Raw genomic sequence first — 27206 nt, forward strand, 5'->3', positions numbered from 1 at the left:
AGATTTAAAGTTTTAGCTAAGTCTTTTGTAAAGCTCAAAGTAAGTTCATTAGAGAGAAGGAGCCGAGCAAGTTCTAGTTAATGCTGAGTAAACTTCAGATGCTGAGTGGTGCCGAGTAGAATCAAGTGCCGAGAAAGTTCAAGTGCCGAGTAAGTTCAAGTGCCGAGCAAGTTCAAGTGTCGAGCAAGTTCAAGTGTTGAGCAAGTTCAAGTGCCGAGCAGAACCAAGTGCCAAGCTGGTATAGGTGCCGAGTAACACAGAGGTGTCGAGCACCAGTAACTCAATGATGCCGAGTTGTTGCATTATTTTGGAAATCGAAGATTCACCAGATCTAAGCCGACAAGGTTGTTATCTAGAAATCTATGAATTAAAAGGAAGATAAGAATGATGAGCTGGTGGCACAGAACACCATGTAGAACGTTTTTAAGATACAACTGGCGAAGTTTCTAAAAGAGAACAAGATATGGGGCAGATACATTGTATCCTACCTAATCCATTTTAAAATCCTAAAATTGGAGAGGGAGAATTGAGTAGCAAAGGCAAATCAAAATTCTATACAAGAAGACATAAGTTAATGAGAAAAGAGAGAGCAAGAGGGGATAGAAGGAAAGAGAGACGGTGGTTAAGCATAAAGCATGAAGTGCTGAAGATTGTGCTAAGGAGAAGATAGCACAGGAACTCTGTTTAGACAAGATGACCACAAGGATGATTGCATTGGCAAGATGAGTAGGAAGACTCAAGGAGACAAAGCTTGAGAGGTAGTCAAGTAGTCAGAGCTGAAGTGATTGAAGCCAAGCATAAGGATTGAACTGAAAGTGAGATCTGAAATCTGCAAAGTATGTTGTAAGTTATATCAGATCAAAAGACCATTATTGTTACTTTCTAGCAATTGTAACTGTAAGTCTAAAACCTATGGACTTAGGTTGGTTTAACAGCCATTAGATAAATCCTTTAACAAGGTGACATTCCAAGTGAATGTTCTAAAGACCTTTAACCAGGCCCATTCCTAACAGTTTGGTGAAATCCTTTAAGAGGGTCACATTTAACAATGTGTTGTAAGCCTTTAACAGGGCAGGCTTTTAACAGGGCATCACTTCAGAAGAGTGAGAATCAAGTAGCATGTTACTGGTGGTTTTTCCCAAATTGGGTTTCCACGTAAATCATTGTGTCATGTGTTGATCTTGAATGTTTTATCTTTGCATGTTGATTTACAGTAATTTGCTTATATGTTTTATTTAAGTTTGAATAGATGAAAAGGGTATGGATTCATTAAAAGTAGTAAAAAGGTATTAATAGGGCATTTGGACCTTGAATAACTGATTCACCCCCACCCCCTCAGTTATTCTAAAGAATTCTAACATATGTAATCCAAGTGATAAAAAAATATCATATAACTGTAAATCAAATATCTCTAACACTAACCAATGCATGAAATAGGCCTAAAAGAGTTTGGCAATCAGAACAAAGAAGCAAACTACCGGTGGGCATTACATGTTTATTGTACTTATGTTGTCACAATGTATAATAATAAGTTCTAAAAACTCAATACCTATACCCTTCAATGTTTGCTTCATCCATACAATCTAATTACAATTGTTTGTTGTTGCCACATATTCTACTTATGTTGTAGATTGTGAAATGCAATCTTGTTTCTTGCTTAGCCAAGAAACCAATCTTCCTCCTAGAAAAAATGCACCATCACTTGTGCTCTTTCTATCATCAACATTACCTTCCCAATTAGCATCAGTGTATGCTCATAAAGTAAAATCATTTGATCTATCATACCATAACACAAAATCTGATGTTCCCTTAAAATGCATTTTCACTATTGCCAAATGTATCTCTTTAGGGCCTAGTTGAAATCTTGTAACAATTTCAACTATATTTTCTATGTATGCCCTTATCTAAGTTAGATATTGTAATCCTCCTATTATTAATCTCTACCTTGTTTACATAGCATTAAGTGACCCATCCTTGATTGATAATTTACATCTTATAACCATAGGTGTCCCAATTGTGTTACAATTCTCCAACCCAAATCTTGTTAAAAGATCCTTGAGATACTTGTTCTATGATATGAAAATTACATCCTTACTCTCAATTATTTGAAATCCAAAGAAATATTTTATTTCACCAATCATAGACATTTCAAACTCATTAGGGAATTTCTTAGTGGCCTCATCATTGCCTCCAAAAAAAATATCATCAACAAATACAACAATGATCAGTAATCCATCTGAATTTGTCCTCAAGTACATGTTATTATCTTCATTACCTTTCATGAATCTCAAACTCAGTAAATGTTTTTCTAACCTCACATATCATTCTCTAGGTGCTTATTTCAATACATACAATGCCTTCTTCAATATGCAAACTCTATCTTTGTCTTTTGTGAGTGGAAACCCATCAGGTTATTTAATGTAGACTTCTTCCTTAAGATCGTCACTCAAAAATGTTTTACATCTATCTGATGCACTTTGAAGTTTTTGCTAGATGCATATGCTAAGAACATTCTTACTACTTCCAATCTTGCAACAAGGGAAAAAATTTCTTCAAAAATAATTCCTTCTTGCTTCTTACTAATTTACCTTGCTCATTCATCTTGTTCCTAAAAACCTATTTTGAGCCAGTAACATTCTTATTTTTAGGCCTTGGGACCAATTCCCAAGTCATGCTCTTCTATATCTGATCAAGTTCTTCTCTCATATCTTTTATGCAATATTCATCTTTGCATTGCATGTGTAATCTATAGTCTTTGGTTCAACCTATGATATCAAACATATTTCCTCTCTTACCTTATTTCTTGCTAATACTCATATGTTTGCACTACCAATTATCTATTCCTCGAGGTGATTCCATGCAACATACTTGAATGTCCTTTGTTCTTCTCTAGGTTCTTGTCCAGGTTCCTCAATCCATACTTGTATATCATTATCCATCTCAAGGAATTGTTCTTGTTTTGTATTTTGATTATTTCAACTATTGTTCTCAGTCTCTAATTATAACACTATGCTTCTCTCTTTAAAGAATAATCAAGAAATGTTCCTTAATCACTTCTAGGATCAAATTTCTCTATGTCATCTTCTTTCTTGATGTAGCATTTTCTTCCAAATATTCTAAAATATTTCACATTAGGTGTATGCCCAAACCAAAGTTCATAAAGTGCCTTACCAGTTCCTTGTCTAATTTGAACTTTATTTCATAGTGTATATTGTTGTAGTGATTTCTTCTCTCTCTTGTAGATATGTGCTACATTCCCTTCTAGCATCATTTCTCTAGCTGCTTCACTTACCAACTTGTTCCTTCTTTCTACTGCCCCATTATGTTGCGGTGTTGTAGGAGTTGAAAGCTATCTTTTGATTTCATTGTCTTCACAAAAATTGTTAAATTGATTTGATGTAAACTCTCCTTTATCATATCTTAAATTTTATCCTTGAATATCTTAACTTTGTCAACAAAAAAAATCTCTTAGAAATTCTACCGACATCATTCTTGTAAAATCATCAATGAAAAGAATGAAGTACCTTTCATTACAAAATTCTCTTATCTTTGTAGGTCCATACAAATTTGTATAAATAATCTCCAATTTTTTTAATGTAGTGAATATTTTACTTGGAAATGAACTCTTTGTTTGTTTAGCGATCACACATACATTGCATATCATGTTAGAATATTTCATAATCTTTGGTAAATTCTTTACTGCATTATTGTTATTTATCTTCACAATGTTATCAAAGTTTATATGATAGAATTTTTTTGTTCCATAACCAACTATCGTCAATTCTAGCAACCAAACAATGTATTTCAATATGACTCAATCGAAAGGAATTACCTCTAGTTCTTGTACCTCTTCAAATTAGTTTACTATTTCTATCTAGTGCATGAGCACCCACATAAAGAATTTTGGACATAATTTATGCATGAGCCAACTTGAGGAAATTGTCTCGATTTTGTCATTACGATAAGATATTTTCTTGGGATTTGTTCAAACCATTGTGGGGTCATTCTTCCCTATTCTATACTAATCTATAATTTTCTATAAGTTCTTTTTCCTATTTTGTAATAATCTAGAAGGTTTTGTAGATTATCTTAGTAAGTATAAATAGAGTTTTAGGTCAAGTTGGAGAGCAAAGTTTCTGGATACAAAGTTATGAAGAGAAGAAATCTATAGGAAGAGCTAATGTATGTACTATTCATTTGATAAATTAAATAGAAGAATTTTATAATCTATCTCTTGCTGGTGTTGGTTCCTATTGCTATTGTGTTTGCTTCTGTTGTGTTTTACCTCTACATCAATTTTGGTATCAGAGCTCAGCAATAGGTTTGGGCAAAGGTGAATTGTGAGTTTGTGTTTGTTGTGACAAGTGTTGGGAAGAGAACCTGTAGAGTGGCCACAAGACTAGGTTGAGTGGAGAGAACCTAGATAGGAGACAATGGTCACAAGAGAAGACTTATCTCATGATCAGAAGATACTTTTAGATGCATGGATTTCATATTGTAATTTTCAGAAAAAGAAAAGAGAGGAAGAGAAAAAAAAGAAAAGAGAAGAGGAAGCTAGAATGAATCAAGAGATAGAAGAGAAAATGAGATTCCTAATGAGGGAGCTTAAAAAGGGGAAGAAAATTTAGCAAGACTAAAATAGGAGTTGAAGAAAAATATGGAAAAAGAAAATAGTGATCTAGAGAAACAATCCTTTGAGATTATAGAAGCTTGTGAAGATAGAATAGAGAATTTGGTTGCCTTTGAAGAGAAGATTTGTCCATTGGAAGGAGAAAATGAACAAATTGATGCTGATATAAAAAGTTTGCAGCAAATAGTTGTTGATGAACCTGATGATAAAAAGGTTCTTGAAGATAGGAAAGAGGTTGAAGTGGTAATTGTTGATGAGCCTTGTGATGAAAAGGTTCATAAAGATGAAAAAGAGGTGGATGTGTTGGTTCTTGATGGAACCAAGAAATGGCATTTGAAGTTAAGAAAGAAAGTGGTATGGCCTATCAACAGGATAATAGTTGCAGCAAGGAAGAAGACTTGTGATGAAGCTATGAGGATAGATAATGATCAAATAGTGATGAATTTGTCTCCAAGCATGGAGATATTGCAGCATAAGGACATTGATAAAATGGATGCAAAGGTTCCTAAAGTGAACCAAATTGATGAATTCATATATGATGAGGTCTCATTTTCTTTTTCTAATCCATTTATTGCAGGTTTGCAGGAGTTCTATCTAAGTTCTTATGTGGAAGAGGTTTATGAAAATATGAAAGTTGACTTGGGTACTTGGCTAGAGTACAAACAACAAATACCACAAAATTGGAAGACAAGAAAGAGGAAGGAAAATCCAAGGTACTTGGATTGTCCTTGGGAGTATGGTGTAGGAGCACCCACATAAAGAATTTTGGACATAATTTATGCACGAGCCAACTTGAGGAAATTATCTCGATTTTGTCATTATGATAAGATATTTTCTTAGGATTTGTTCAGACCATTGTGGGGTCATTCTTCCCTATTCTATATTGATCTAAAATTTTCTATAAGTTGTTTTTCCTATTTTGTAATAATCTAGAAGGTTTCGTAGATTATCTTAGCAAGTATAAATAGAGTTTTAGGTTTAGGTTTAGGTCAAGTTGGAGAGCAAAGTTTCTGGATACAAAGTTATGAAGAGAAGAAATCTGTAGGAAGATCTAATGTATGTACTGTTCATTTGATAAATTAAATAGAAGAATTTTATAATCTATCTCTTGCTGGCGCTGGTTCCTATTGCTATTGTGTTTGCTTCTGTTGTGTTTTACCTCTGCATCACTATCGTTGATTGTACATGTCTTCTCAATGAATTGTAGGTGATATCCCTTATAAACAAGTTGTCCAACACTCAACAAATTATGTTTCAATCCATCAACAAAATAGACATATCTTAGTGTTAGTTTTACCATTGAGTGTAATAGACCCTTTTCCCTTAATAAGACATGGATCATTATTACCAACTCTGACTACACCACCATCATGGCTACTAAATTCAACAAACATTTCTCTGTCACCAGTCATGTGATATGAGTCCACTACTATAATCCAATCAGACTTTTTCTTCTCTACATTTGATACAATTGATTTTTCTTCTTAATATGATTTCCTTCCTTAATATCAACAAATCCTATCTCATCTTCATCATCACTGCCTAAGAAGTTTATCTACTTGAAATCAAATTCATCATCACTAGCATAAAAGCAAACTTTTATAATTTTTGACTTGTAAGGCTTTCTAGGTTTCACTTTTATTTCTCTCTTACGCCATTGATATGAAAAATGTCCAAATTCATTGCAATGCCAACAAGAAATATATTTCTTACCTTTAGGTTTTCTCTTTATTAATAGAGAGACAACCCCATCAATCTTTTTTTCTTCTTCCTGCATTTATGCTTATTATCTAGCATAATCACCACTAGTGCTCTCACTTTTGGTTAGTACTCTTTTATCTTTATACACACTAGTTGTTAAAATAGTCTCATATTTAAGTAGATTAGGCGTCAATCTAGCTTCAAATGCTTGCAACTTTCCAAACAAATTTTCTCTATTAAAACCTGGCATAATTGGAATGACTTCTTCTATTGCAATCACCTTATTATCATAAGTAGGAGTTAATGATCTTGGACATTTGTAACATGCATCATCTTCTGATATAGTTCCACCAAAACCTTCTATGCTTCCAAAAATCTCAATGATCCTTTGAACATATGACCTAATTGATTCATCTTCTTGCATTCTTGCATTTTCAAGCATAGTTTTCCAATTTTGTAGCCTCGACTTATTTGTATATTTATCTCCCTCGTAAAGTGCTTCTAACCTTGTCCAAATGTCAAAAACAAGTTGTAGAACTTTTACCTCAATAAATTATATTTTTGGAAGTGTAGAGACTAGTGCTTCTCTAGCATACAATTTGTGCATAAAAAGATCATTCTCCTCATTAGTATAGGTAGGTAAATCCTTTTCTTCCTTGGCATCCTTTTGAGTCATTTTAATAATCTAGTAATCAATTCCCATGTAGATCAAGTGAGTTCGCATCTTATCCTTCCAATGTCATAGTTGTCACCATCAGACTTCAAACTTTCCTTCCTGAATGTCATGAATCTCCTCAAGTTTCTAAGCTTCCTTATCAATGGGGACTTGATGTTTTGATATGAATTGTTAAAAAGTGAACTCCACCCACACAAGTGAGAGGGGAGGGCAGGGGTTGGTGGGGTGATGAATCACTTGTGAGAAAATCAAACTTAAATCTTACTTATTAAATCCAACTTCAATAACCAAAATAATGGGCAATGCTAAGAGATAAAATATGCACGATGAGACAAAGATTTGTCAACTAGGGAAACCCTTGACTAGAGTAAAAACCCTGGTGGGCATGGAACCCACAAGATGATGTACTAATATAAATATTCCTCATGAAAGGATGTGACCCTCTTAGGATTCAAATGCAATACAATCAATACATTAGTCCTGGTAAAGAGACTTTGAACCCTTGTGAAAAGGTTCTAGCCCTATTAGGAGCATGGAGGAAGACAATTGAACCCACTATTCAAATTGCTTTGAAGCAACTGTATACAAAATATTTTTAGGATAACAAATCCAAAGAGTGAACTAACGAAGATTGCAACCCAATTGCTAATAGAATTCCTTTGAAGTTCAACACCATCAATCAACTCTATCTCTGCTTTGCTCTGCTCTATTATGATGATTTTGCCTTTAAGTTCATATCAATTGATCGCATACATAAAAAACATAATGATGGTATCTTTTGTAAAATCAAAACATCTTCCTAAATAACTAACTCAAATGATAATTAGATCTTCCTTTTGAGTTTTCCTAATGTACAATTAGTTACGTAGGACCTCTTTAAGATGTTACACTACGGTTCCCACATGATACATTAAATTTTACAATTTCCAAAATATTTCCAAATACAAAGTCGGTTGCCAGTGTACATATCACACATTACACTTTAGAGACCTTCAATCAAGATGTGCTAACATGAACAAATATGATTCAAGATCACTTGCCTTCATTCCATCTTCCTCATAAGATATAGCCAAAATATCCACAACTTGTTTTCTGCACACTAGTCTGCTACAATCTTCACCAAATGATCTATAACTAATGAAATACTAACTCAATAAATACTCGAACGCAAATGTAGTATTTGAACACATTCTTGAACATGATTCTAAGTTTGCATAAGTTAACTTGCTAAATCCCAACTTCACTGACTAATCCAACCTTTACAATGTACAAAATCTTTGTCTATCATAAAATCAAACATATATATGTTGACATAATGACAAACTTGTCATCAATACATCATATTCAAGTGCCAACCACCTTTGTAATCCTAATAACTTTTTCTTTGTAAACCTAAAATAGTGGATAGTTATATACCCGCTCGATCTTCGACTCGTTCAATCACTATGAATTATATAATAAGTATAATTTTAAAAAAAAATTGTTAAAAAGAATGATCCTTACCTTTGTTGTTCCTTCTATCATTTCAATCTAAAAAGAGGAAATATAATTATATTAGACTTTTAATTATTTAATTAATGTTCATATAAATAAAAAACTAAAAATTTACTCTTCCTTTATATACATTCACTATAGTGGGACACCCTAAAATGATCAATTCAAAACCAAAAAGGAAATTAAGTTTCGAGTCTTTGAGCCGGCCCTAAAATTTGTCTATATTCTTCCTTTTTCCTCAATGAACGTTAGAGATTGAGGACAATAACCACATCAATGTATATCTTTCTCTATTAACAAGATATTGATTAATAAATAATACCTACATTGGAGTGATCGACTTCAAAAATTGATTTGCAGTATATGCTTTACGAATCTAACGTATTCAGCTCCGGCTAGTCCGTTTAAAATGCAGGTATGCTTTTCAATTGAAAAATCATTCGAACTGTTGAATGCATCTGAAATAATTTGAAGGCCAACTGTTGAGACAATTAAAGTACCAATGCAGGTATGCTTTTCAATTGAAAAATCATTCGGAACTGTTGAATGCATCTGAAACAAGAGCTCTGTGCGAGCAGCAGTCCCTGCCTTTTGGGATTCATTTGATGGATTCATTCGATGGATGTGTTTTGGCATGAAACTTGCCTGTCTTCTAGCCCTCTTGGCCTCACTTTCTGGCGAAAGACGAACCCACAGTTTGTTGTGATTAAACAAATTGGTAAACTAGAGAAAATGTTGGATGAGTTAAAGAAAGAAATTAATGATTTGAAAGATGAGGCTGTGAAAAAACACAGTAGAAAGAATGAAAAGAGGGAGGAGGAAAAGAGAATGAAGCTAAAATGGTGGGAGACCTTAAGGTTAGCATTGGGAAAATATGATGTTCCAATGAATGCCATCCAGGCTTTTCAAAGGTTTAGATTTTACTGCATAGTTGGGCATCTATCATGGCCTTTGTTAGAACAAGTCCAGCGAAAAAAGAACATTGATAGTTATGAGGATTGACAGTTGTCATACTACTTAATGGGGTAAAATAAAATAAGAATTTATAGGCCACTATCTGAGTGATTTCAAAATGTTGTTCAAAGTGAGGAATCTACATGTAGGGGATGTAATGATTGTCAAATTGTAATGAAAACAAAACCATTTTGTGCTCTCTCTAAGGGAAATAGGGAGGAGATTTTGGGAGAAGGTAGGGAAAGATCGTTCAACCTCTCTTCTTCTAGATTCAAAATTTCGTTAAACCATGTTGATTGTACAAGTTTTAATATGGTCAAAGTTGCTGATTAAATATTCTTAGAAACTTGTCAGTTGTAAAAAAATATTTTTGTTACGCCGTAGGTTGTCTGAATATGACTTTTTAAAGGAAACAGTCAAGAGCATGAATCTCCATCAAGAATTTAGAAAATTACATGGAACCACTTTTAAATATATGATGTCACTCTTAATGTCTGCAAATTACCAATTTCTGTGCCTTTTTCGGTAGGATTTATTTATATTGATGTTTTTGTGTTGACACCATCCTCAGGTTTCTATGAAATGTATGATTGTCTATGTTACAACTTAGCAGAGGTCCTTGACCTAGAAGAAAGTCCTAAGCAACTTTTTAAAAAACCCCTAAAAAAACAAGCTCAGCGAAAAGGGGAAAAGTTTGTTACGACTCTTCCATTAAACCATCCAATCTAAAAACTCACCCCACAGAGAAGGCAAATTTGATGACCCTGATGGTCTCTGGATATAGAGGAATGGTCTTCAAACTTGCTTCAATGTCACTTATGCTCTTCCCCTGTTCATGTAGCTCGCCCTTCATTTTATCTTCTACAACGGCAAGTATTTGGACTATGACGCTAGAGCTAGCAGCAATAGCGCCAGTTTTGGCGGAGTTACTGTGGGTCATGGTTGGAAGCCAATTTACGTTGGCAGAGCTGTTCCTATTGTGGAAAATAGAGCCTTTGATTTGAATATTTCCGGCCCTGATTTTGGCCAGGATGTAAAGCCTTTTCACCTCGGTCTACGGCCGCAACAGAGCTTTAATGAAGGCGTGGCGAATAATAACCCTTTTGAGTGCTATTCTGAGGCGAAGATTCCTGGAAAGTTGCATCGCGTCTCAGCCAGAGAAGAATTAGAAGATTTGTCCGGTGAGTGATCTTGAGGAAGGATACAATGACACGGAGCAGTGAGACAGAGCCGAGGACTATTCATAGCGATTGCGATTCTTCCTCGTCTATTGTTGTCGATGCCAAGGCCAAGAAAACTCAGGATTTTGACCTCAATCTTCTAGCACCGACAACTTGAGGCGGAGGCTTCGAATTTTGGCGTTCTAGATTAAAAATATTTATATTTTTTTGATTTACCTTTAAAGTTCAAAGCCATGGCAGCCTGAACACGATCGTCTTCCTTTTGAACACAGCGATAGCTATGCAGCTGTAAAATACCTCATCATTATGATTTTGCCGCTTTTCTTCCCAAACATTACTTCAAAAACCGCACACAATCAAAACCCCCAAAAAACAAAATGAACCATCATATGTTGTACAAATCAAATGTCTGCAATTAGGGTTTCTTACCAATGCGGTTGGCTAGGCTGACGATCTTACACGTTGAGCGCATAAAAAGAATTTCGGCTCCAAATGAGACAGCGATTCCTCATCCGTGAACGGAAGGTTTTCCTCTGTTTTCATCGAGTTCAGCTCCTCCTTGAATTGCGATTCTAAACGGTGCCTGATCATTCTCCAGGGATTCAAAACAATGGCGCACTTAAAGCAACTCAGTCCACTATGGAGATTGGTAATGGCATTGAGGCGGTAAGTGCTTTAGGCCACATGCCTTTTTCGAGATGCTCGAACCTAGAAACTTCCGCACACGCCGCCTTACAATTTCTTTGATTTTTGGCTCACAAAATTCAGAGTAAACCCCCAGGAAATTGTCACTAACCAATCATAAAATGAAAAAAGTATTTAACAATTAAACTTTAAATCAAACTTCATATCAACCTTTATGAAACTTTGGGAAATATCATAGTTTAGTCACATAAATTAATAGGGAGGGTAAAACGAAAACATTAGTTCCCTGCCTTTAAAAGGCAGGGACTAATAATAATAATTTGAAGGCCAACTCTTGAGACAATTAAAGTGCCATCAATCCTAACTATTATTTTTATTGAAATGTCTATGGCACCCATCGGAATGACGCTGATGTTATGGTCATGGCTTTACCAGGTATATGTTTTCCCCTAAACCTCTCGTAATTTTGAATTCAGCCCTTCAATTTAATTACAGTCATTAAATGGAAGCTTTCATTGGCTTTGTAAGAATGCTTCCGGAATCGGTTGTGTATTTTTTATGGACATTTCAGAATGCATTCAGAAATCATCAGAAAGAGAAAGCATGAATATAATCCGATACGCTATATAGAGCATACACATATTTGCTCCCAGAAACATTCTTGCAAATACGTGGATTGCGGAACATATGCCAACTATTTTATTGGTTCACGGAATCCACATCAGAGATAAAATTGCAAATATCATGTTCACCATAATGTTGACAAATTAGTTCTCTTTATCTCAAATTTATACAAGATCATATTTTAGTGCAGTCTTAGATGGATGCTCAATTGAACAAGTATCCAACTCAGCCAACCGTGATAAAAAAAACTCGTACCCCACGATTCAAAACCCCGGCAGGGCAAAGGTAACCCAACAAATTTAACTGCAGAACATTTGAAGTAGCAAATAGGTTCTCCACTCTTCATGCGCACAGAGTCTCAGGACATGACGGTTGGAGCAGCAATTAATGTAGTCTTTTCTTCTCGTTAAAATAACAAAATATACAACATTTCAAGCTTTCTAGTCGTATGAAGAGTAATGCTGCGTATGGGATAGAGTTAACCTATCCCGAGAGGAAATCTTCTGGGTTCCCATATTGTGGCAGCAACACCTGAAGCATTTAAATTTCCCTTTTGAACATGCACATATTCTTCCACCTTTCTCCACTTTTGCACTTTATTACTATGCAGTCCTCATTCTACACTATTCCTTTTTTTCCCTGACGGTAGAAGAATGTAGGCAATTTATCTTTTCAAACGTTTCCTTTTCTCCCAAATTAAATGGTTAAAATGGTTTTGGTCTCACTTTCTTGTATATGCCTAGCAGATGCGTGTGGAAAATTAAACAGACTCTTTGAATCCCCTAAAATTGCAACAAAACCTTCTATGAATTGTTTTTTCTTGCTAAACCTAAAATGGAACAACAAACACAAAATGAATAGAAATAAAAATTTCGTGGTTGTTTTAAATTTTTTTGGATGATGTAGAGTGCACTCGACTGTTGGATGCTCCTGCAATATGCTTCCTGAGCAAACAAAGCATAAGCTCCCTCTCCATTTTCCATTTTTCATAACGTCAGATTCAGATATCCAAGTTGCATCCTCTAAAGTGTCCCTTCCTTTTGATCAGATACTCTTTATTTCTTGCTCTCATCCAAGCTTTGATGTTCAAAATGGCTTCCATTTCTTTGTTTGCTTTTGCAGGCAGTTTGAATATTTAGTCAATGATGGAGAGTCTTTTTAGTCAAGTTCTCTATACTTGTTTCACACTCAACAAATGGGTATAGATCTGAAGCATTAAGATAGGTGAAACATTAGCTAAGAACTATACCCATGGGTAGCTTGTAAGAGCCCAATGTTCTTTCTTTAAGTTTTTTGTGCACGCCTTTTGGGTATCTCTCCTTCTGTTAATGTGCTAACACCAAGTTTGCAGCGTCAAAAAATACTCCTTATACTTTTTATCAGCATTCTGTTTAGATTTGTGCCCATTTTCATCTAACCTTCCCTTTGCCTCCATATGTATAAACACATATAGCTTGGCCATACTTTTACCTTCAACACTTCCAGCCATTATAGTTGTGCTTTTAACTCACAAATTTCTCCACGGTTTCTGCTGTACACAATTTGAAATGAGCTTGTACCTGTACTTCTATTAAAAAGTCATTATAAGCAAATTCAGCTTGTGCTAAGGCTAAATCGCATTGTTTAGGTTTGTCACTAACTATACATCCCAGCAATTTTCCAAGACTTCGGTTCAGGAGCTGTGTTTGCCCATCTATTTGAACACGAGAGGTTGAACTATAATAGTCTGGTGTCTAATTTTTTCCAGTGTTCAACTGTGTCCCACAAACATGCTACCTCTAACACAGCGCTAATGACAAATGTAGTCATATAACTCCCTGAAAAATATATATTTGCAATATTTGTGGCATCACGAATCTTATTACTTCTATAAAGCGATTCATTTCTTATAATCTATATAGAACAACAAAAATAGAGTCATTACCTAATTGAGTTCTTGGTAAATCAAGCAAAAATCCATGTTCAGAATCCCAGGGTTCATTTGCAATTGGTTGAGGTTGATAGATTCTACTGTTATGACTTATGAGTATTACCCTTTCCATACTGAGTCTTTCCACAAACTTCTTCAAATATGTGCTTGTTCATGGTCAATCATATGTTTCATTCAGCTGTGTAGAAGTCTTTCCATGCCCAAAATGACCAGCTCAACCATTTTTATGCATCTCTTTCAAAAACTTCCTTCTCAGAGAACCTTGAGGTATATACAATCTCTTCTCCTTCAACAACATACCATCTTGGATGATATAGTCAAGCCATGGAGTTCTATCAATACTTGTTGGGCTCTTACAAGCTACCCATGCTTTCTTAAAATCTGATTCCTCTTTATACAGTTCTCTCATTGATTCAAAACCAATAACTTTCTCTTGGAGCTCATTTAATACAAGAGCTCTTCTACTTTGGGCATGTGCCACTTTGTTATCTTCCCACTCATATGTTTTAAGACAAAAGTGTAACTTGAAGAAATTCTACCCATTTAGTGTGCTTTCTGATTCATTTTACATTGGCTGTTTATATACGACAACACATGATGATCAATGAACAAAACAAATTCTTTGGATAACAAATAATGTCCCTGCTTCTTTGGGGCATGTACTATTGCATAGAGTTCTTGATCGTTGACAAAATGCATTCATTTTTATCTATGCTCCATGGAGTTACCAGGACGGGGACATTTTAGGGGACGGGAACGTGTTTCCGGTACGGGTATGGGTTGAAGTCAAAATTTAGGGAACGTGATCTTAGCATACGACTATTAACAATGTAGGGGATTTTTTTATATATAGAGACATAACAAATATGCATATCATAACATTGATAAACCATTCACCATAGACATTTTAGAAGATCAATACATGGAATATTATCAAATGGCAAATACTAAGTACTTCCATTATAACAATATCACATCTATATAGAGCAAAAATCAAAATGCCTAAAGGCTCCAAGTATCATGCTGAAATCAGAATGAAATAAAGAGAAGTCCAACTAAAATAGTTCGTAAATACTAGACGCAATCTTTCCCACTGTTGCTACTGCTCTTATTTTTTTTCTTCCTCTTAACAAGTATGTCAAATGTAAAAATGATTAGAAGAGTTAGTGTTTTAATGGACCAAATATGGGTTGCATATTTTTATTATGTCTTTAAGACAACTAGGGGTCATGTAGACAGTAAAGCTTAGAAAAAAAAATTTTTTTTGGGAGCGTTTTGCCTTTACCAGATAATTTGGAAAAAAGGGGATGGCCAGCAGTTCCGGGGACGGATAGGGGACGGCAAAACCGTCCCCGGTACTGCTGGGCGTCCCCAAGTTTCCTACCAAAAAAATTGGCCATTTCAAGGATGTTTTTGAATTTGCCAAAAGGGGGAGAACTCAGGGGACAGCCAAAATCCGTCCCTGCATCCCTATTTCATCCCCGGTATGGGTACGACCCCAAAACCATAGGGGACGCGTCCCCGTGGAACAGAGATTTTTATCCATTTAACTTTTTAGTGAAATAAACAATGGGCTTATGCTCTTGGCTAAGTATAGGATATATGGCTGTCCTACTTGCATCATAATGAACTTTGAATACATTTTCAAAATTAAGTAAAGCAACCACAGGCCATTCTATCACTTTCCTCTTCAAACACTAAAATCTCTCTTCTACTACAGCTGTCCGCTAGAGCTTCCTTTTATTCCCTTTTATTGTCTCTGTGGTGACAGCAGTTTTTAATAAATATCTTCACTGCAAACATAGTATTTGGGGAAGGCCATTCCACTATTGCTTTTGTTTTCTCTAGGTCCATTTTTAACCCATCTGATGAAATCACAAAGACCAAATAAATGACTTCATCTTTGATAAAGCTACTCTTTTTCGGGTTTACAAACAACTTCTCTTCTTTTGACCTACTGAAAACAAGTCTCAAATGCCTCAAGTTCTCTTCCATAGACTCAGAAAAAACTAAAATATCATCCTAATACCTGCTCCCAAACATACCATGAATGGCTTCAGCACCTCGTTCATGAGCCTCATAAATCTAATTGGGGCATTAGACAAGCTAAATGGAGCAACCCCGCCATTCATACAACCCATTATCAAATTCAAATGCAGTTTTGCACTTGTCACCTTCTCTTTTCCCTATTTGGGGGTACCTGCTCTCCCTATCTATTTTTATGAAGCATTTGGCTCTCGTACATAATCCATTAGGTTGTCAGTCCTTGATAATGGGAACCTATACCTTATTTTGATTATATTTATTGCCCTCAAATCTATGTGTGTTCTCCATCTCCTCTCTTTCCTGGGTGATAACACAGTGGGGACTGCACATGGGCTCAATCTTTTACACATTGCACTTTATTGTAACAACTCTTCTACTTGTCTTGTTATCTCATCATTCCCTTGAGGTCAGTAGCTATAAGCTGATTTGTATGGAAAACTTTCTCCTATCATTAAGCTGATGTGGTGACTAATGCTATTTAACCAGTGGCATTCCATAGGCAAATCATTGGATACAACCTGTACATAAACTTGGAGCATGCAAATGAACTACATCAACGCAATCACTCACAATACAATGCAACATTCAAAATAGACATAAAGGTTAGTAAATTATAATAGACCATAAAAAGATCTCACCCAGACCAACTCTTGTTCCACCAAGTCTATGATGGTTTCACTTGAGATTCGAGAATGATGGATTTGGTGGTATGCAAGGGCCTTTATCTGTAGCATAACTTGGCATATGAGAATGTTATTAAAATGATTTAGGATGGCAGTTTGTTTATAGATTTTTGGGTATAAGAATGGATGACTAAAGTTGGATCAAGTGTTCAAACCAGTTGAGACCCTTGGGAGGACGAGAGGACAAGAATGCCATGGCCCTGCACAAAATGCCAGATCTCAGCCCATCTACAACATATTATCTGGGTGATTTAAGTTATAGTTGCGCTCATGCGGTTAAATAGTAAAATGCAGCACTAGCAAAATTCAGAAAGGAAGCAAAATAATTAATCAAACTTAAATTATTCTTTCCAAAGGACAGCATTTGAAGGAGAAGGGTTGCTATTTCTTCAAAAAATAAAAAGTTGTGACTCCTCCAATAATAATGTATAAGAGGGAGATCATTTCGTGGTGAATAAGAGACAATGAATCAATTTGGAAATAAATTATTACTCTCAGTAGGCAGTGATAAGGGTGGTGACTCCAAGAAATGAATATAAAGTGAAAACCAGTTCATTGACAATAAATCATGATTTAATTGTCAATCATCTAGGAATCAAGGAATCGAGAAATCAATCAATCATCAGGAAAGATCAAGCAATCAGCAATGGATCCATCATTCAATCAAACTATCAGTCTTGAATTTGAGGAAGTGGCTTGCAAATGGGATAATACCCCTCCCAAGTTCATAAAGGAGACTAAGATCTCCTTATCAAGTTTGGATGAAGACTGAAACTGTGGTAAGCCTAGACGAACAAAAACCCTTAATCTTGCCACTTGTGAGTTACAAAAACCTCTGATTCGGCAGATTTGAAAGCACTTCAAAAGGATTTCAAGGAATGATTTGTTTTCTAGATTGTCACAAATTATTAATCAAAGAAACCACCATAGCCTCAAGGAGAATTATAGAAAAAAATAAAGATTAAGTTCTATTATCAGAATTATCGATAGAATTAATAGTTGAACATTATAATAAAATTTTATCATTACAAATAAAGTTAAAGTTATAAATAAAATTCAATTATCATTTTACAATGGAATTATTGTTTCAGGGCAAAAATCAGCAATGTTCTCGAAAGGGACAAAGTATCCTCACATTATGAGTGGAGGAGGAGAGTAGATGGATAGAGATGAAAACAGTGGTGGAGTTTCCCCTTGGAGTAAGTAGAGGGATAATATGAATGGGGTACGTAAGGGATGGGCAAGTCCTTTCAGCGATGAGACATGATACCAAGGTCATGTCAAATGTACAAAGGGACCATGTCTTGTCTATTAACAAACATTTCTTTATATATATTGGGACTCTGGAGGATTTGAGGAGGTTTAGTTAGAATCTTGACTGTTCAAGTGCGGAGTTAGTGAGCTAATTAATTTTCACTTACTAAAGGGAAAAAGGGGAATCAAATAAATAGATATATCTATTTAATTTTGGAATGGGGATGGGGAGCTTAGGTAAGTAAATATTTAAATTTATTTATCTAAGTTGGACTATAGAAGGTTGATAAAACAATTGAGGCTAGAAATAGGGTTTAGGTGAATAGTGATGAAGAGTGGATCAATAGTGATTTTATCAATTAAATAAGTAAATATTACTTAGCTGATAAGGGGATGAAAATTGGATAAATAAGGATTTCCATTTATTCAGTCAAGCATAAGGTAAATGGTTGGGTAATCAAGTAATTGACAATGCATCAAATTTAAGAATCTACACCATGTCCACAAAATGCATAAATTTTCAACAAACTCAAATTTTCAACAGGTAGTTCATTCCCCTTTTAGCTTGTCTCTGCTTGCACAAATGTGGAAATGAAGGCATGGCATACTTGTCTTTATCAAGAATGTTCTTCCATTTACTAATGTCACCCTTGGATAGTTGTCCACCACTTGTGTCATCTTGGAATGGACTCAACATTAATCTCTACCAATCCTTTACAATTGTATTTGTGTTTGCCCACAATTATTTATGGCTTTCCAATCAAACTATCATGGCCTACCAAACAACACATGAAACACATCCATTGATATAACATCACAAACATCATCTCTATATGTGCCAATTTGAAATTTTATCACACATTGTTCATATACCAAAACTTGATATCCTTTGAGCAAGCACAAATTTTTTATAAGGAGTTGGGTGCATTAGCTATTTTAACCAGAAATTCTAACGCAAGGTAGGTAGGAGGAAGGAAGGAACCAATTCCAGTTTCCTAACACCTCACCAAGAGTACACATTGAAGAAAACACAGATCTAGCAGCAAAGAATCAACTTTATTTATGAATAGATACTTTGATTAGACAATGCGCATGATAAAATATATATGCCATGCTGTAAGGCCTTCCTGGTTGCGGCAAGTACAAAGAATTACAACATCAGAGTTCAAAGCTCCCTAGCTTGAGACTTTCTTCTCCTTCCTCTATATACCAACTTACTTTCCTAGATCTAATCCAAGTCTTTATATAGCTAGCAAGACCACAAGTTGCCTTGTTAGGCAATTAGTTACAAAATAGGTCTTGCCTTGGAGGAGAAACCAAAGAACTGGCAAATGACCAAAACAAAATCTACACTCTAAAGGATAGGTCCTCACATGATTCAAGAGGTGTTCCTCAACTGCACAAGATGCCACATCATCATAGGAAACTGTAACATCCCAAATTTTGTCGGCATCAGAGTTTTAGGGATTAGCCTATTATTGTGATTCTCGTAGGCTAATTATTGTGGATATAGGGTCTTCTGTGGTAGTGGCTTGGCTTGGGAGGGTTTTATCTTCTCCACATCTCAGTAAGCTACAAGTTGGTCTTCGTTTGTCTCAGATCGGACTTCGTTTGGGCTTAATTTTGTGTACTTTTTATTTGTGGTAAGTTGGTGTTGACCGAGATGGACCCTTTTTATTTTTGAAAAGTGCATTTGGTCACATGGAGAAATAATAGGTATGACTCATATTTCAGATGACATATTTAAATGATGAGTATTTTGGCAGTTATTATATTCTTTAGTGGCCAAATTATTATTAATTATTAAATGGCTTATTATAAAGTTATAATTTAACTTTATAATTTCACTTGAGAGTTGAGTTATCATTGAAAAGTGTCATTTATTAATTAGTTAAGCCAAGTCAAGTGAGAGAATCTAATGGAAGCTTCTAATTAATGTTGTGTGCTGAAGCTTCTTGAGTGAAGTTACATTTTGGCAACAAAAGGGAATCTGGAGGTTATAAATACAAGCTCATTTCGTTGTGAAAAGCATGCTTGAATATTTATTTTCTTTTGTTGCCTTTGTGGCTTTTGTAAGGTTCTGATTTTCAAATCCCTTGCTGAGGTATAAGGGTTTGATTTTGAGAAGTTCTTGGCAATTGTGCTGAAGTATACAATTGGCCAACATTTTCTACTGTAAATCTGTGGCTAAGGAGAATAATCTTGCCTTTATTATCTCATCTAGTTGAGGGTTTGGTAAATATTTTGTGAGAATTGTCCAAGTCGGATTTGGGTGCAATTCATTGCTGTAGTATAACGAGTTGCAAGAATCTCCTACTGTTTCTACTGTGCTCGGAGATTGGTTTGTTGAAGATTGTCTGCATTGCAGAAGAGGATAATTGAAGACTGAATTACATTGTGTACAAGGACCTGGACATTACCACTGATCGACAATTGGTTTGCAGACAAGTTTGAAGAGCTGCACGAGTCATTACAAGCAGCGTGGTGGCTATAAAAATATCTGTGATTTCATTGAAGAAGCTAGCGGCCATTGTAGACACCTTGTGATCAGTTAAGAAGGGTTTGCATTTGTATTTGGGATGCCTTTGTTTGCATTTGGGAAGGGCTGTGTGAGCTATTGGAAGGCCTGTGTTGGATTTTAGTGGAGGCTGCGATCAAATTGGGTTTATGCATCCAAGCCCCAGGTTACCAAACACGCTTACTTGTGAATTTCCTTTATCAAATTGTATAAATCTTTCATTCAATAAAGTTTCTATCACTTTTCAGAATTACAATAGCTGGTGTGAAATAGTTTCAATCGCAAGCTGATCATTTTTTCAGAACTGCATACTGTTGTTTGGTATTTATTATGGAAAAGTGTGAAGGGCTAAAGTGAACTAAAATTCGTGAGTGGTTATGCATCTTTTGATATGGTGACTAAGATTTACAACATTTTTTATAGAGTGTTAATAGTTTGTATGTCAAATGTTTGATGAAATGTCAAACTCTTGATTAGCGAAGTAAATTGATGTTTGTTAAGGATATAGCCGGCTAAGGGTTTTTACAGCTACGCTGAAAGAAACTCCATGCTACGCTGGATGAACCAAGCGGAGAAAGAGGCACAAAATCCACACACAAAGGACATTAGATTCTGCGCACTTAGGGTAAGGATAAAAATGGGTCCACATTAAGATGCCTACTGTGCACAACTTGAAACCACAACTAGCAACATCTACTCCACGAACAACAAACTGGTACAAAAAACAAAGCAATATTTTTGGTTGACGCAAGATTGCCCATTGACCCAAGATGCTCTTGCATCAACTTCTCTACCATTTCTGTAGACAATAAGTTTTTCATATTAGCTCTAGGTTTATAAATTACCCCGAAAAAGTTCTCTTCCATTTTAGTGGTTAATTTATCTATTTTTTTATTTCAAGAGCATTCATTTCACCAAAAGAAATTTCTCCGTGTTCTCATCCTAAGTATTTATAGGTGACCCATCACTTTCTTCATCCCTTTCAGTTATATGGATAGTTCCTTCAATCTTTCAGCCATTGTTCCAAGCTTCTTTTGTGCACTCAAATGACCTATGATCAACACACAAACTACACTTGTAACAAGTCCTTTTCATCTTCAATAGGATCATCTTCTATAAGTTGCATGACCTTCCCTTCCTCTTATATTGAACTTCTCTATGTACAAACGATGTGCTTCTTCATCATGGGTTTGTTTCCCTCTTTCACCAAAATTTTGCCCTTTATCGCCAAATTTTTGTCCTCTTCCTCGATCTCTAGAATTCACATGTTGTCTCCATAGCAACATCTCCTTCGTAAAATTTAGCAAACTTTAACTTGAAAATTATAATAGTCTTTTCAGACACCTTGCTACCTTTTCTCAGTCATCTTCCATGTGTCTAGCCCTTATGGTGATTTTATATAACTCTTCAATGTGCTCTTTTACATTTGCATCCTTTTGTTTTAAATTTTGTAACTCTCTGAATAATCACATGTGATAGTCTAAAGGTAATAATTTAGTCTTAAATTTGATCGTTGTTGTATCCCAAGACTTGTTTTTGGTTTTCTCTTCTTTATCTCAGTTTGTACATAATCCTGTCATACAAATGCATGATTCAGTAACCTTGTACTAGAAGACTTCACTTTCTTGGAATTCTTTGCTGACTCATAATCAAAATATTTCTCCATAACTATAATCCCATCCACGAGTCTTAGCATTCAAGATTCTCCGACAGCATGGTGTGTCCAGCTTAAGTTTTCTCCCAATCTTTGCCATGGATCTGAGAATTCTGGTCTAAGATTCACTACTTCTTTCAGGTCCTTGGGTTCTTCAGGCTCCCTCTCCTTCATTAATGCATTCATCCTAAACTTGAAGTGCCCTTCTTGTCTCCATCACAGTCAGTCTTGTTCGGATCTCTGTTATCATCTGTGCCAAGTGACGCCTAGGTGCTCCTGCCTTTGCATCCCTTTTAATAGTGTTCCACCTAAATTGCATTGTTGCTCAACTACATCTCTGTTCACGGTTTCCAAAGACATAAAAAGATCTTCAAAATGTCTCTTTACACTTGGAGAGTTTCTCCTTAAGAGTTTGCAACACATCTCTCTACAAGAGCTTTTTAATACTGGTCCACTAAGTAGGAACCGGCTCCAATGTCATCAAGTGCAGTTCAGGATGGATGATAAACTGAACAGGAATCTAACCCAAAAAGCCATAATGTAAACAGACACCGCCCACAATTCAAACACCCAACAAGATAGGGGTCACCCAACAGTAATGCAATAACTTACAGCGAATCACACTTTTACGCCTCTTCACAAGCACAGACAAATTAAACTGTAGAAAATTTTAATTAACACATAGGTGCTCTACTCTTCATGCACGCACAAACAGAGAACATGAGCAGCAATTTACGTAGTCTTTTCTGCTCATTGCAATAAAAAAAGAATACAGCATTTCAAGCTTTTTACTTGGATGAAAAATAATGCAGATATGGGATAAGCTTTCCCTATCCCAGGTGTTAGTCTTCTTGTTTCCTAGCTCATGGCAGCCACACCTGAAACATTTAAATTTCCCTTCTGGATCTGTACGCAGTCTTCCAATATATTACCATGCAGTCTTCTCTTCCCTCTACACTACTCTATTTTTTCCTCTGACGGAGTGGATTTATAGGACATATTTAACTTTTCTAAAAGTTCCCTTTTCCTACCAAGTCAAATGCCTTTTTTCTCTCATCTCCTCAGATATGCATGGAAGATGTTCGTGGGAGACTAAAGAGACTCTTTGAATCCCCAGAAATCGTAGTTAATGCTTCCAGGAATCATGGGAAATTGGAATTATTTGTTCCAATATTGAACGTATAGCTAGAGAATCATTCAATTCTGACTTTGAACTGTTTGATGAAATGCAAAACCTAAAACAGAACAAACTCAAAATTACAAGAAATAGAAATGTTATTATAATTTCCCATTTGCATGGTTGATGTGGATTGCAAGTTAACTGTTGGGTGCTCCTGCTTCATTATTTTAATTTCAAGTATATGTATTGTGTAGTGCATATTGATCTCTCCATTCTTTTTACTTAATATTTTTAATCTAGTTTCGATTTTTACATCTACAGGGAACTTATAGACACTTTGTTTTTACAAGTTACTGTTTTCATACAGCAGGATGAGATATGCTTGCTTTACTTATAATTATTTTTTGATAAAATTATTAGTATATTAACATATGGTTTTGACGAAACTATTAGAGTACTGCAGATTTTTATCTTCGAATAACTCATCTTCTAATTACAAAGGAGACTAAGGCTAGGAAATACAAAGACAAAGAGGATGTTTCTAAGGCAAACAATTGTTAAATGATAGCTGAAATAGATTAAAGTAACTAACTAGATACATTAAGTGATCAGATACATTGACTTGAATGACTATTATGAGGTAAATAAATTAATGATAAATATTTTAGCTTTTTGTACAATACATATTTTAGTTTTTATTTTGTTTAGACACTATTTTACTAGATTTATTGACATTTACAGTTACTTTTTTAACATTTGTTTTTCCATAATTTGTTTATGTAAGCTTTCCATATTTCATGGATTTTACTGATTTATACAATTACTAAACTATGCATTTACATGTTCTTCCTTATATTTTTTATATTATACACTAGGGTGCTGACCCTTATTAAGCCAATGCAGACACAGCACACTAACGGTAGATAAACATCAAAAAAAGCTTAGGACAGAGCTAAAAGAGTAAGTGAACATAAGCCACAGTTAGGCAGCCTATAACCTTCAAGGGTTTTTCCTTATGTTTGGTGTCTGGCTACCTGCTGGCTTCATAGGTCTGTTTACATTCCTCTACTTTAAAGGACTTGAGATAATCATTGCATAAAATGGAGAGATGAAGAGACAGTCGATGTTTCTATGCAATTATTATCTCAAGTCCTACTGGTGACTGCAGGAATGGCTTATTGAATTCAACTTGTGAGATGCAATCCTCCTGATTGAGATTGCATTTCATGCAAGTGATTCTCAATCAAAAAAATTAAAATGGCACAGATGTAAAAATTGAAAAGATCATCTCCAATATTACAGATCACATAGATTTGATATAGGAAGCAACTTTCACAAAATTGCAATTTTCATATGTTTCTAGGCCAGAAAAGTTGGTACTAGACGGTTTATCTTAATCTGCATCTGCCTAGAGGACTGAGGCCTTTGTAGGCAATAGTATATTTGATAAGAGCATGGTAATTTCTCCCCTACAAAGATTTTAAGAATCCATGGAAAGGTTTATAACTTTATAGACTGTGTGGGCTATTTTTTCTCTGTTTGTCCAGCACTTGACTAAACTTTGGTTGCATCAGTAATGAGATAAATTTTGATTGGTATTAATCAGGTAAATAACTGCTAGCTGGGGTTGTTATCAAAAGGCTTGGACTTCATATTTCTGAGAAAAAATGCTCCCAAAGAACCCTGTCTGTTTGCAGCTAGTATTAGAGTTATTATCGGCAAACAAGCATTCACATGATCAAATGGGCAGCAATTCAAGTCAATATGGAACCCGGATAACTGATTTTTTAAAATCTGATCTACGAATACTGGTAACTATTTATGCATGTAATTAGTCAATCCCCACATGCTTGCTGGAAAGATTAACAATGGAATAATGATACAATCTCGATGAATTGTAGTAAGCTCAATTTGGACTAGATCCTCCAATCTTCCTCTTGCATATGGATTTCTAAGCTTTAGTGAATTCAGTAGGACAAGCTTAAGCATAAAATTGCTTCCTCCTTATGGTATTTTTACTATTAAGTTAAACCTTAAAGCTAAAGGTTAGTTCATCTAGGCAAAATCTAAGCTAGATGTCGTATATATATAATAAGACTAACCATTTGTTTCTCTTATCCTCATGCCTTGTCAACCTCACATTGGATTCAAAACTTTATGTGCCTTATTGACTAATTTTAGGAATATTGCATCATGGCCCACTTACATTGTGAGGCTCTGGAATTTCTTCAAATCTACTATCATTTTTTTAATTTTCAAATAGAGATACAAAATTATTCATTTTAATGAAGATATCAGTTATAGTTTCTTAATACTTGCAAATGTGAAAATGATTTCTTTTGCTCATTTCCAAATCTTACCATGGGTTAACAAATTGGCTCTTAAGTTTTAGCACTTACATAATCTATTCAACCACTAAGGGAGGACCTTGTGCACCATGAGTTGAGTTCCTCTTGATGGAGCTATCGACACTATGCATCCTTTTGCTATTTGTAGGGATAGACAAAAATAGTTATCATTGTTGATTTTGCATTGGGATGCTCTACTTCTCATGGCAAAGCTTTTAGCTCTTAGCTAGAAGGGCAACCTCGTGATGATCTCATTCGTTGTTTGGAACCTGGAGATTAGCAATATGTTATCACTTATGATTCCCCCACTTTTATGTCACCCCCTAGCAATGTAGGATTGCATTGTCAATCAAGATGAATGGGTGGTTAAAGATCCCATAAGGTATGATCTCGATGTGAGAGTGAGAACCATTCTTTGTCAACCCTTGATGTGATTGTATATGTCTAGTTTTCATGTTGGTTCATTTTGAATTGTTTTGATTTTTGGTATTATTTGGAGTCTAAATGCCAACTAGTCACCTTTTATTGTAAACCCTTTATTTACTCTTCATTGTTTTTTTCCTTAATATGAATCTATAGAAGCATTTGCATTAAAAAATGAAATTTTTTGGTGTTGGCCTTTTCTTCTGGCATAGTGTTTGTGTTAGAGAATCAAGACTTTAGCTAGGGAAGTTCTTCTAGGCACTATATTTCAAGCAACAATTATAAATGAGAAAAGGATTTGATTAGGGTTTGATGCAAGGAAATTACATAAGAGTTTGAATCATTTATTCATTTAGTCACAATCTAGTTCTCAATTAATTCTAAAGATCCATTTTTTTCATTCAATTTCAATGGCTTCCACTTTGTTGTCATTGGATAAGTTGTGATGAACAAAGAGTGTGATTTTGAGTTTACTTTCTATATATGTTAAGACTAATTGTATGCAAATACAATCTTTTCAATATTCCCTCATCTTTTGAGGTTTTACTTTTGTGATGGGGCAATTTTTTTATTAGGTGAATTGAGATAGGACAATTGTTCATCTCTAGATGACGAGACAATTTTTTGTTGTTAAATTTCTTAAAAGGTCTTGGGGAATTATGGATACGTTTTTTGGTCTGATGAATACAACATGACTTATCAATATAGCTTTATTTTTTGAAAGGTAATAGGATTCTTTCAATCATATATTTGATTTTCTAGTCTTGATCATAGCATGAGATTAAAGGGGATATTTTTCATAATATTATAGGTTCTCCCATTAAATTCATGTCTAAGGGAATAGGAAAGGTCTTGAAGAATTATGGATAGCTTCTTTGCAATGAATAGGACACAACTTAGCCAAATTGCCTATGATCATGAAAATGCTATAGGATTCTCTCAACCATATATATTCAAGTTTCTAGCCTTAATCATAACATTACATAAAAGGAATATTCCCATATTCTTACAGGGTTCTCATATTCAATTCTTCACATGTCTAAGAGAATAGGGTCAAGTATTTATTTGTCTTAATCAATGTTGACATGCATCCTTGCATTAATAAGAATTGAATGAGAGTATACCTATCTCGAGTAAGAGGCATAAGTGCAATCACCTATTTTCTTTTCCAAATTGTTTTAAAAGAAGATTCTTGCTAATGTTCATTGGGAAGTAGAGGTGATTTGGACCCATACTAAAATTGTGCTAGGAAGACCAATTACTCATGAGCACAAATATTTTCTACAACCACCACCTCCTTGGTAAATTATATCATTTTCTTTTTA

The 27206-nt window shown here is 35.0% G+C and overlaps 1 protein-coding gene and 2 long non-coding RNA genes across 4 annotated transcripts; 2 read left to right on the forward strand and 1 right to left on the reverse strand.

Moving 5' to 3' along the window:
- The first annotated feature begins 8708 nt into the window (after nucleotides 1–8708).
- Nucleotides 8709–9929, forward strand: LOC149565004 (uncharacterized). The gene is made up of 2 exons (XR_016361988.1): nucleotides 8709–8916; nucleotides 9010–9929. It is a non-coding gene; the product is annotated as an uncharacterized LOC149565004 (long non-coding RNA).
- A 19-nt stretch (nucleotides 9930–9948) lies between these two features.
- On the reverse strand, nucleotides 9949–11423 carry LOC149565005 (inorganic pyrophosphatase 1-like). 2 transcript variants are annotated; one of them, XM_089818536.1, is made up of 2 exons: nucleotides 11066–11423; nucleotides 9949–10922 (listed from the first exon to the last, which is right to left on the reverse strand). In XM_089818536.1, the coding sequence occupies exon 2, from the start codon at nucleotides 10393–10395 to the stop codon at nucleotides 10189–10191; it is 207 nt and encodes a 68-aa protein (XP_089674662.1). In that variant the 5' UTR covers nucleotides 10396–10922; nucleotides 11066–11423; the 3' UTR covers nucleotides 9949–10188. The 2 variants fall into 2 exon arrangements, with proteins under 2 accessions (XP_089674662.1, XP_089674661.1); XM_089818535.1 differs by having other exon boundaries at nucleotides 9949–10973.
- Nucleotides 11424–11546: 123 nt separating this feature from the next.
- On the forward strand, nucleotides 11547–25230 carry LOC149565006 (uncharacterized). The gene is made up of 2 exons (XR_016361470.1): nucleotides 11547–11716; nucleotides 24717–25230. It is a non-coding gene; the product is annotated as an uncharacterized LOC149565006 (long non-coding RNA).
- Nucleotides 25231–27206: the final 1976 nt, after the last annotated feature.

The sequence above is a fragment of the Cupressus sempervirens genome, chromosome 3 (assembly GCF_028749045.1).
Source record: "Cupressus sempervirens isolate cs-2001-9-10 chromosome 3, ASM2874904v1, whole genome shotgun sequence".
Classification (NCBI taxonomy): domain Eukaryota; kingdom Viridiplantae; phylum Streptophyta; class Pinopsida; order Cupressales; family Cupressaceae; genus Cupressus; species Cupressus sempervirens.

Excerpts from the sequence above, each read along its gene's own strand:
- LOC149565005 (XM_089818536.1), bottom strand. The coding sequence starts at position 10,395 with ATGACCCACAGTAACTCCGCCAAAACTGGCGCTATTGCTGCTAGCTCT.